The sequence below is a fragment of the Nicotiana tabacum genome, chromosome 8, assembly GCF_000715075.1.
Source record: "Nicotiana tabacum cultivar K326 chromosome 8, ASM71507v2, whole genome shotgun sequence".
NCBI classification, from domain to species: domain Eukaryota; kingdom Viridiplantae; phylum Streptophyta; class Magnoliopsida; order Solanales; family Solanaceae; genus Nicotiana; species Nicotiana tabacum.
This window is the reverse complement of record NC_134087.1, coordinates 143,726,691-143,737,155: the sequence shown is the minus strand read 5'-3', so window position 1 is coordinate 143,737,155 and position 10,465 is coordinate 143,726,691. Positions and strand designations below refer to the sequence as shown.

Genomic DNA, 10,465 nt, shown 5'->3' with positions numbered 1-10,465 from the left:
TAGAGAGAGAGAGAGAAATTGGAAATATGAGGGAGGGAAACGGGTGTGTTGGGTTTAAGAGGGGGGAGTTTGGGTTGTAAAATTAAAAGAGGAGGAAAAGAAATAAGAAAAATGGAACAAATAAAAAATTAAAATTACCTGGGACCCATCGCGGTCCACCGCGACCGCGGTGGGTTTAAAAATTCGATGCAGAAAGTTCACGCAACCGCGATCCACCGCGGTCGCGGTGAGGTGAAAAATCTGAGGCAGAATGTTAGCCTTCCACCGTAGTTTACCGCGGTCGCGGTGCTAGTGCTGTTTTTCTATTTTTTTATATATATGAAGTTACATGAACACACTAACAACACACTCGTGGGTTGCCTCCCACGCAGCGCCTAATTTAACGTCGCGGTACGACACAAGCATTTGATCATCATTCCTCATCCGCGTACTGGGCTCTTCCAAAGTGATTACCACTCTATCCTTTTTTTCTTCAGCCATTCCCAAGTAATGTTTCAACCTTTGCCCATTTACTGTGAACTTGTTTATCCCATATTCTGATTCAATCTCTACATCTCCACTTAAGAACAATTGCACCACTCTGAAGGGTCCTGACCATCGGGACTTTAACTTACCTGGGAACAATCTCAATCTCGAGTTGTATAACAATACTAGATCTCCAGGTTTGAAGTTTCGATCCAAGATGTGTTTAGCATGCATTAATTTCATCCTTTCTTTGTATAATCTAGCACTCTCAAAGGCCTGGAACATGAATTCCTCTAGCTCATGTAACCCAGTGATTCTGTTAGTACCTGCTGTCTCCATGTCTAAGTTTAACTGCCGCAATGCCCAAAGTGCTTTATGCTCTAGCTCAACTAGGAGGTGGCATGCCTTGACAAACACCAACTTGTACGGTAACATACCAATTGGGGTTTTGAAGGCTGTGTGGTACGCCCACAAAGCATCATCCAATTTCTTTGCCTAGTCAGTCCTTGTTGCATTCACTATTTTTGTGAGGACACTTTTAATCTCCCTGTTGGACACTTCAACTTGCCTGCTCGATTGTGGATGGTACGGGGTGGTTACTTTATGACGAACTCCATATTTTTTCAACAGCCGTGTGAATGCTCTATTGCAGAAATGGGTTCCGCCATCACTGAGTATAGCTCTTGGGGTACCAAAACGTGTGAAAATGTTGTTCTTCAGAAAACCTAGTACCCCTTTAGCGTCATTGGTCGGGAGAGCCACCGCCTCGACCCACTTGGAGACATAGTCAACTGCTACCAATATGTATTTGTTACCATACGAGCTGACGAATGGCCCCATGAAGTCAATCCCCCACTTGTCAAAAATCTCCACCTCTTGAATTGTGGTCATTGGCATCTCGTGTCTACGAGATATGTTGCCAGTCCTTTGGCAATCATCGCAGCTTTTAACCCAAACATGGGCATCCTTGAATAGAGTAGGCCAGTACAAGCCTGACTCCAACACTTTAGCTGCTGTCCGAATTCCTCCAAAGTGTCCACCATATGGTGAAGCATGGCAAGCCTGCAAAACAGAATGTTGATCTTTCTCGAGGATACACCGCCGGATCATGTTATCTACACATATTTTAAACAATAGAGGTTCATCCCAATAATAATATCGACAATCACGAAAGAACTTTTTCTTTTGAATTGAGGAGAGTTCATAAGGTACAATACCACTTGCTAAATAATTAGCAATATCAGCATACCATGGTGCCTCCTCCATTGTCATTGCCAGTAACTGTTCATCCGGGAATGTCTCTGTTATACCCTCAACCTCTACCTTCTTTTCAGCTCCTTCCAACCTTGAGAGGTGGTCAGCTACTTGGTTCTCTGTCCCTTTTCGGTCACGTATTTCCAGATTGAATTCTTGTGACAGAAGAACCCAGCGAGTCAAGCGTGGCTTTGACTCCTTCTTTTCTAGCAGGTACCTAATTGCTGCATGGTTAGTGTAAACAATAACTTTCGAGCCAATCAAGTATGACCTGAATTTGTCGAATGCAAAAACAACAGCCAACATCTCTTTTTCTGTCACAATGTAATTGAGTTGTGCACGCTTAACGTTCTGCTTGTATAATAAATTGGGTGCATCAGTTTACCCTTTCGCTGCCCCAAGACTGCTCCTATGGCATAGTCACTTGCGTCGCACATGAGCTCAAATGGTTACTCCCAGTTGGGTGCAACAATGATGGGTGCAGTCATCAATCTCTTCTTCAGCTCCTCAAATGCCAACCTGCAATCATTAGAAAACACAAAGGGTGATCTTTTTCAAGGAGTTTTCATAATGGGTTAGCAATTTTGGAGAAATCTTTTATGAATCGCATGTAGAACCCGGCGTGCCCAAGGAAACTTCTCACCGCCTTGACTGAAGTGGGCGGTGGTAGTTTTTCAATCATGTCAACCTTAGCATGGTCGGCCTTAATTCCTTTACTGGACACTCGATGTCCCAGGACTATCCCTTCCTGTACCATAAAATGGCACTTCTCCCAGTTCAACACTAAATTTGTCTCCACACATCTTTTGAGCACTCTTCTTAAGTTGTGAATACAGTCCTCGAATGAATCTCCCACCACGGATAAATCATCCATAAAGACCTCCATAATATCCTCCACCATGTTTGTGAAAATGGCTAACATGCACCGTTGAAATGTCGCTGGTGCATTGCAAAGCCCAAACGCCATTCTCCGAAAGGCGAAGATGTCATAAGGACAAGTGAAGGATGTTTTCTCTCTATCTTCGGGGGCTATTGATATCTGATTGTACCCCGAATATCCATCTAAGAAACAGAAGTGTGATCGCGCGACCAGCCTGTCCAACATTTGGTCAATAAAAGGCAAGGGGAAGTGGTCCTTCCAGGTGGCTGTATTCAATTTTCGGTAATCCATGCAAATCCGCCATCCCGTGACTGTGCGAGTTGAGATCAACTCATTGTTCTCATTTTGCACAACAGTCATTCCCCCCTTTTTCGGCACACATTGGACAGGGCTGACCCAATTGCTATCAAAGATGGGAAGATGATTCCCGCATCTAACCATTTGATCACTTCCTTCTTTACTACCTCTTTCATGTTCGGGTTTAGCTTTCATTGATGTTCTTTGGAAGGTTTGTGCCCTTCTTCCAAGAGAATCTTGTGCATACAGAAGGCTGGGCTGATACCCTTTATGTCTTCCATGGTCTAGCCAATGGTAGTCTTACTTTCCTACAGTACCTGTAAAAGCTGTTCTACTTGCACATCTAGCAAACCAGATGATATAATAACAGGAAAAGTAGAATCAGGGCCTAAGAAAATGTACCTGAGGTGAGCTAGGAGCGGCTTCAGCTCCAGCTTGGGTGGTTCCTCTACTGATGGCTTTGCTGGAGGTGTAGCCCTTTTTTCTAACTCAAGGGACTCAAACTGAGGGTTTCTTTTCCAGAATCCTTGGCCTTCAAGTTCCATGACCCACTCAGCTAACCCTTCACCATCCATCTCTTCTAAATTTGTGAGACATGCCTCCAATGGATCTTTAGCAGCCAGGGTCACATCATCTTCTTGCAAAATTACATCCACTGCCTCCACTAGAGAGCAATTAGCATATTCACTGGGTCTCCTCATAGATTGCTGAACATTGAATATGACTTCTTTATCGTTCAATCTCATTTTTAATTCCTCAGTCTCACAATCGATCAGTACTCTCCCAGTGGCCAAAAATGGCCTACCTAAAATGATAGGTATCTCTTCATCTACCTGACAATCAAGAATAACAAAGTTTGTAGGGAACACGAACTTCCCCACTTGCACCAATACATCATCAAGAATCCCAGTAGGCCTTTTTACCGTGCGGTCAGCCAGCTGCAGCAGCATCGAAGTCAGTCTGGCTCTGCCAATGCCTAGTTTGGTGTATACAGCCAGAGGCATCAAATTTATGCTGGCTCCCAAATCACATAATGCCTTTGCAAAGGCATAACTCCCAATCGTGCATGGAATAGTGAAACTACCTGGGTCTGGCATCTTTTGAGCCATCGGTTTGGTCACTATTGCGCTGCAGGTCTGCGTCAGAGTCACTGTGGATAGGTCCTGAAAATCAAACTTCCGTGAGATTAGGTCTTTCATCATCTTTGCATAACCTGGCATCTCCCTCAAGGCATCCATCAAAGGAATATTCAACTGAATTTGACGCAGCATCTCCATAAATTTCTTGTATTGATCTTCCTTCTTTTGTTTTACCAGTCTCTGAGGGAATGGTGCCGGTATCACCCTTTGTGCACTGTTTGCTGGCTTCTCTTTGTTGGGGTTCTGTGGTACAAGAGGCACCACCTACTCTGTAGCTTGTTCATTTACCTTAGCCTTACCTTTTTCCTCTTGACCCTGTTCAACCACCACTTTAGTCAGATTTGATGGTTCATCTACCTCTAGTGGAATTGGAGTGGCTGGCGTAGTCTCTTTGCTGGCTTGTGCAAACTCTTGCTCTTTGTCTAAATCTCTCCCATTCCGGAGACTTACTGCCATCAGCTGATTCGGGTTTGGCTCCTTGGGGTTAATATTTGTGTTTGCTGGCAATGTTCCCTGGGGGTGGTTGTTTAAAGCCATAGACAACTGCCCCAACTGAGTTTCAATGTTCTTTATTGCTGAATCATGTACTGCCAACTTTTATTGCATCTTACCATTTGTCCCAATGAGTTGCTGGAGCATCCCCCTGATCTCTACCATGTTGTTATCTTGCTACTGAGGAGGTTGCTGATATGTCAACTGTTGTTGGTTCTACTATGGGTAGCCCTGTTGTCTCTGGTGGTATGGCACCATTTGGCCTTGAACTTGCATGCCCCCAGGTTGAGGCATGTTAGGTTTGTATTGCTGATTTGGTGTCGGTCTCCACTATTGTCCTCCTTGTCTCTGACCCCCAAAGTTGTTAGCATAATTCATATATTCCCTTGCCCCTTGATTTTCACCTTCTCCGCTCCATGAGCGCACATAAGACTGATTAACACAGGGCGTACACAGTCTTCCATTTGTCGTGTCAACAATGTGCATCTGTTTGGTACCCATCTCATCTATCTTCTTTGTCAAAATACTCATCTGAGTGTGGCCATGTTCTCTGCATGCGAATTATTTAGGCCAAGAGGAACTGAATGCACTATGGGTACCAGTATTGTACCTCTAGTCATCCACCCCGAATTCTGGGACATCTTGTCAAGAAGGACTTTGCACTCGGTGAATGTCTTACTCAAAAATGCACCTCCAACTGAAGCATCCACATTGGCCTTTAGATTGTCAGCTAACCCCATGTAGAATCTCTGGCCAAACATCTGGTCTGGAATGTCATGGTGAGAACACTTCACCAACATCCCTTTAAATCTTTCCCAAGTTTTTTGCATGGTCTCAGTCGGTTGCTGCTTGTACTGCAATATTTCATCAATTTGCCTTGCAGTCTTATTGGGCGGGTAGAACTTATTCAGGAACTGCTTTACTAATTCCTTCTAGGTGACAATGGAATTGATTGGGAGTGAATTCAGCCAAGTCTGAGCTTCCCCAGTCATAGAGAACGGGAACAATAATAGCTTGATAGCTTCTGGGGTCATATTTGGCTGCCTTTGAGTCACACAAATTGACAGAAAATTTTTCAAATGCTGCTGAGGATCTTCAATGTGTGACCCGGAGAACAATCCCTTATTCTGCAGTAGATGCAACATGTTGTTAGCGATCTGGAATGTCTCCGCTTGAATTGTGGGCACAGCTATGGCAGTTTCCAGGTTGTTAGATATGGGTTGAGACCAATCATAAAGTGCAGCTTCTGGCACAAGAGGTTCCACCACTCTGACGTTTGGGTCAGCTGGCTCATCCCTGATGTTTCCGTTGACGTTCTCTACGACACCCATGTCAACTTCAAGCTGGTGTGGTTGTTGTGTTTGTTGGATTCTCCTGTTGGCACGGTTCAATGCCCTGAATGTTTTCTCGGGGTCTGAAAGTCCTTCAAGCAGTTCTCCAGTCCTCGAAGAATTTCTAGGCATACACCTAAATTCCACAAGAGTTCAAACGTTAGAATTTCAATGAAAATTGTTTAACACCTTTGAAATTTGATTTAAACTAATAATTTTAACACTACTTTTAAGTAGTAATAAATAACACCGTTAGTTTCCCCGACAACGGCACCAAAATTTGATAACGCCCAACTATGCCTTTTAAAGGACAAAGCGGTCGCTACAAATATAATTCGATTTTTAAGTCCGGAATTGAATCCTCAGGGAACTAACCTATCTATTACCCTCTTCAGCAATGTTATTATCAACTCAATCAATCTCTAGATGCAAGATTTTTGATCAATAATGATTGGGTTTTTGTTTAACTACTTCAACTACTATTAAAAACAATGGTAAGCTAAAACAAAGATAATTCAACGGTAAAAAAGTCTAGGGCAGTGATTTCCCCAATTGCTAGTTTAGGTCCTGACTCTTTCGCTATAATCTCGCCATAATACTCTATGAGGATTAAGAGATATGGGTTATCGTAATTATCTCTCGATCAACTACAATAATTTACTACAGCATTCTCTTGAACTACTCTAGCTGATAATAGTTATGCAACTCTAATGTATCCCACCAAAGTTTTGTTATCTCTAAACCCACTTTTAAGTTCAAGTAATGAATCTCTTTAATTATCCAAAAGTGGTGTTGTTCAACCGCTGTCTAACCTAATACTCTTTCTCAAGCAATATAAGGTAATTAGACACGATTAATCAAGGGCCCATTCAATTAATCACCATACAAAACGTAGTTAAACAATCATATCATAAATCCAGCTCGATTATAACAACTTGAGTCAAAACTTTAACCAACAATTGGTTCCATCAACCCTAGATAAGTATTTAGCTACTCATAACAAAACAAGAGAAAACTACTAAATTGTTCATAATGTAAAATTGCAAGAATTAAAAGGAGATAAAAAAACTCTAATGTTTTGTTGATCTTCTCACACTTGTTCTTCCTCCAAAAGTAGTCTAAAATTAGCTTCCCCTTTCAATTGGGCGAGTTTTTAAAGCTTATAAGGGTTTTACAAAAAATTTCCCAAAATTACACTTTGGTCCTCAAACTTCCAGCTGCGTGAACAGTGCATCGCGCTCGCGGTCGACCACGGTGAAAGCTGACCTTTCTGCCTCACTTCAGTAACCTGTCGCGGTTCACCGTGGTCGCGGTAGCCTTCTTGCCTATGTCATTTATGCTTCTTTGTGTTCTGGTACTTCTCGAGTGAGTGTTTTTCTTCACATTATCGCCTCCAAAATACTCCATGTTGCTTCCTCTCATATAATATTCCCTGCTAAACAAAAGAACACTATTTAGAGCATTTTGTTGGCAATTTATCTATAAAACAACAAAGTATGGTCATATTAAGGTGTAAATATCAACTATATCGCCTACTATCACGAACCCACATAACCACGACGGAATGTCATAGATGTCTGTTTGAATGCTATAGTTGGAACTACATCCAAGCCTAAACCTCGATCACGGCCGGGGTGCTCGGGACCAAATACTATGCCAAGTGCATCATTAGGTGAAGGTTCGTCAAGACTTTCTGATCTTTGATTTCGGATTTCTTCAACTCTTTCCTACAAAAATTGAAGAAGCATAAACTAAGCAATAGATCAAATGACTGGTACATTTGAAAAACAGGTACTGAAAACATGTTATGGTCTTAGCTTCTCAAGTTTCATAACATTCATGCAGTAAACTTGTGGCTTGATAATTTCATCAATTCAAAGAAGTCAAATTAGCAATTACTTACTAAATGCATTAATAAAATCACCATTTGGAGAGTTTATCTTTTCAATTACAGATCCATCTTGTCAACATTATCGCTGCTATTCCATACATAATAGTAACTAAATTATTGGAACTGCAGAGGTAACAACAAACCATCAAAGAAGATTTGGAGCATAATCCCTGCTTGAATGGAAGGAAAGAAATGCGAAATGCTTTAAAGGGAAGCACCTTAAATACAAATGTATATGGCATTCGGCTTTTTGGCGTAATCTACTGGATGAAGACAGTATTATGTAGATTTCATAGAATCTTTACAAGAATAAGACCTTTTTGCAGGTATCCTTCTTTTTTGTTTTGTAGGGAAGGAATACTGAGGATAAAATTTTAAGAGTAGCCTAAAAAATGTCCATTTTTGCAAACGCCCAAATACTAGCTCTCACCAGTACGTATCGACCAAAACTTAGCTACTTAACTTAATGCTAATAAGTACTTTTTAGGTGAAGGTATTAGGTGGCTAATAAGTGTCTTTAAATATCAGTATTATGAGTGGCTAGTAAGTGCCTTTAATCCTTGCTTTCAAACAAGAAAGAAAAATGGACTTTGGTGCCATAACATGCATGTACGAAGAGTTGTCAGATTTTAAAAATGACCATACTATTTTGAAAGCGAAATTAAGGAATATCCACCAACTCTTGCCACCACTGTTATGTTGGGGGTGTGTTTATGCATAACCATATAATTGATGCGCTATGCAATCAATTATTATGACCGCAAATACTGAGTATAACGTATATATTATATGCGCTATAGCTTAACGGGGTAATTGGACGTTAAGGTATAACGCATTTTTTAGATGCGTTATATATAATATGATCCTCAATATATTTTTCACCTGTTTTGATCTCTTAAGTCAAAATTTACTATGTTTTAATTCTGGACTCACAAGTTTCTACCCTACTTTAAATTCAACAACGTATCAAAACATTACAAGAAATATGCCTGAAATAAAGGTTCAAGTCAATTCTCTACCATATCAGTCATATTTGCTTCTTAATCAATAAAGAGACCTATCATTACTCATTACATTAATACTTTTTAAACTAATTCAGCAGTTTAGATTAACTCAAAAAAGCAGCCCATATTGTTAGTGAATAATGAAAATAAAGGTCCAAGTCAAATCTCTACCATTTCAGTCATATTTGCATCTTGATCAATAAAGAGACCTATTACTTACTCATTAATCTTTTCACATCAGTATTCACCTATTCAAGAAGCTACCAATTTTGCTACTCATTCTACAAAGTAGGAGTCTATTTGATTTTTCAAATTCATTTGCATTATATTCATTGCAGATCTCATGTAAGCTTTGAGAATATACATGGGATTAAGGGGGATAAGTTAATCTTTAGTTCCTAGTATCTGTTTCCCATTTATTCTTGTTTTCTAAATTTGAGATCAATGGGTTCACTACAGTATAGAACAAGATAACCAATATGAACATTAAGCCAATAACCTTTCCCCAAGTCAAGCTAGGTATTAATACCTAACACATTTGACAATGTTATTTCAACAGCAGATAAAGAGCAGTATTAATCATAATTCCGTTGGATCTTGGGGTTGTAAAGTATCTTCTTCTATGAAATGGGCGCTATGACAAGTCTTTTGCATGGTCACATTTGATTTTTTACCATGCCAATATACTAAAATTTATATTTTTTGGGAAAAGGGTTTAAGAATCAGGTGCTCTTCTACATCTCGTCTTTGTCACTTGTTAAAATCACATTTTGGACACGGGCACTTTATTACGCGCCCATCAACTGACCCGTGCTCTAAAGCAAAATCCAAAAATTGGCTTAGACCATTTGCATATTCAAGTGTGTTTTATGATTTGCTAATCCAAGATTTATCAATTGACATGCTAGAAAGGAAGACATAAGATCACATTACAGTTGCTTAACAAAAAAGATAGTTCAAAGCTTATATGTGGAAAACATAACCTATGAAATAACAACATTTCATAAGATAATAAAAATTAGTGTTTTTCTAAAGACTTCCACTATAATATTTTCCTCAGTTTTCTTTACCCCTTTTTTTTTTCTTCGGGTAATAACCCAACCTCCAAAATTGAGTGAAGAGAGCATAAACTTACTTTAAAAGAGTAAAATGTGAACAGTTTTACTTTTATCGATATCTTTAATAAAATTGCATTTCTTATACTAAAAACTGAAGGGAGAATAAGCAAATTCTACCCAAAATTAGCATGTGATTTCATAATAGCTTCATTAATAAAGGCTGTTGGAAAACTAATTCAAAGTTGTAATAGAAATTTAAAATTGTTTAGAATTTGGTATTTGCTAGTTTATTTAATTCATGTCTAAATAGGATTAGATTTAATATAAGAATATGCTTTGTTATTTCTAATTGAAATAGGTTTTGTATTATTATAAATATGGGTATTACTAGCTTATTTTAATGTGTGGAGATTTATGAGAATTGTAGAGAGCTTTCAGAGATTAATAATAAAATATTTTCCTTCAAATTGGTATCAGAGCTTCTACGATCTTGGGAGAGAATCAAGTAGTTTCCGCTACCGTCGGGCGGCGCTAGGCAACGTGTGCCGCCCGACTGGCCAAAAATATGTTGGTAAAGTTATAGATAGTTGTCAACAGAATTAGACTATTCGATCAAAAGTTTCAAGACAAATTCAAGAAAAAAAAAGGGCAAGT

The 10,465-nt window shown here is 39.6% G+C and overlaps 1 protein-coding gene and 1 long non-coding RNA gene across 3 annotated transcripts; both read right to left on the bottom strand.

The window, feature by feature from the left end:
* Positions 1-324: 324 nt before the first annotated feature.
* LOC142163345 (uncharacterized) lies at positions 325-4,173 on the bottom strand. The gene is made up of 4 exons (XM_075220619.1): positions 3,214-4,173; positions 2,363-2,467; positions 1,831-2,070; positions 325-960 (listed from the first exon to the last, which is right to left on the bottom strand). The coding sequence occupies exons 1-4, from the start codon at positions 4,171-4,173 to the stop codon at positions 325-327; spliced, it is 1,941 nt and encodes a 646-aa protein (XP_075076720.1).
* A 2,593-nt stretch (positions 4,174-6,766) lies between these two features.
* LOC107780547 (uncharacterized) lies at positions 6,767-8,154 on the bottom strand. 2 transcript variants are annotated; one of them, XR_001646843.2, is made up of 3 exons: positions 7,762-8,154; positions 7,405-7,585; positions 6,767-7,290 (listed from the first exon to the last, which is right to left on the bottom strand). It is a non-coding gene; the product is annotated as an uncharacterized LOC107780547 (long non-coding RNA). The 2 variants fall into 2 exon arrangements; XR_001646842.2 differs by having other exon boundaries at positions 7,968-8,154.
* Positions 8,155-10,465: the final 2,311 nt, after the last annotated feature.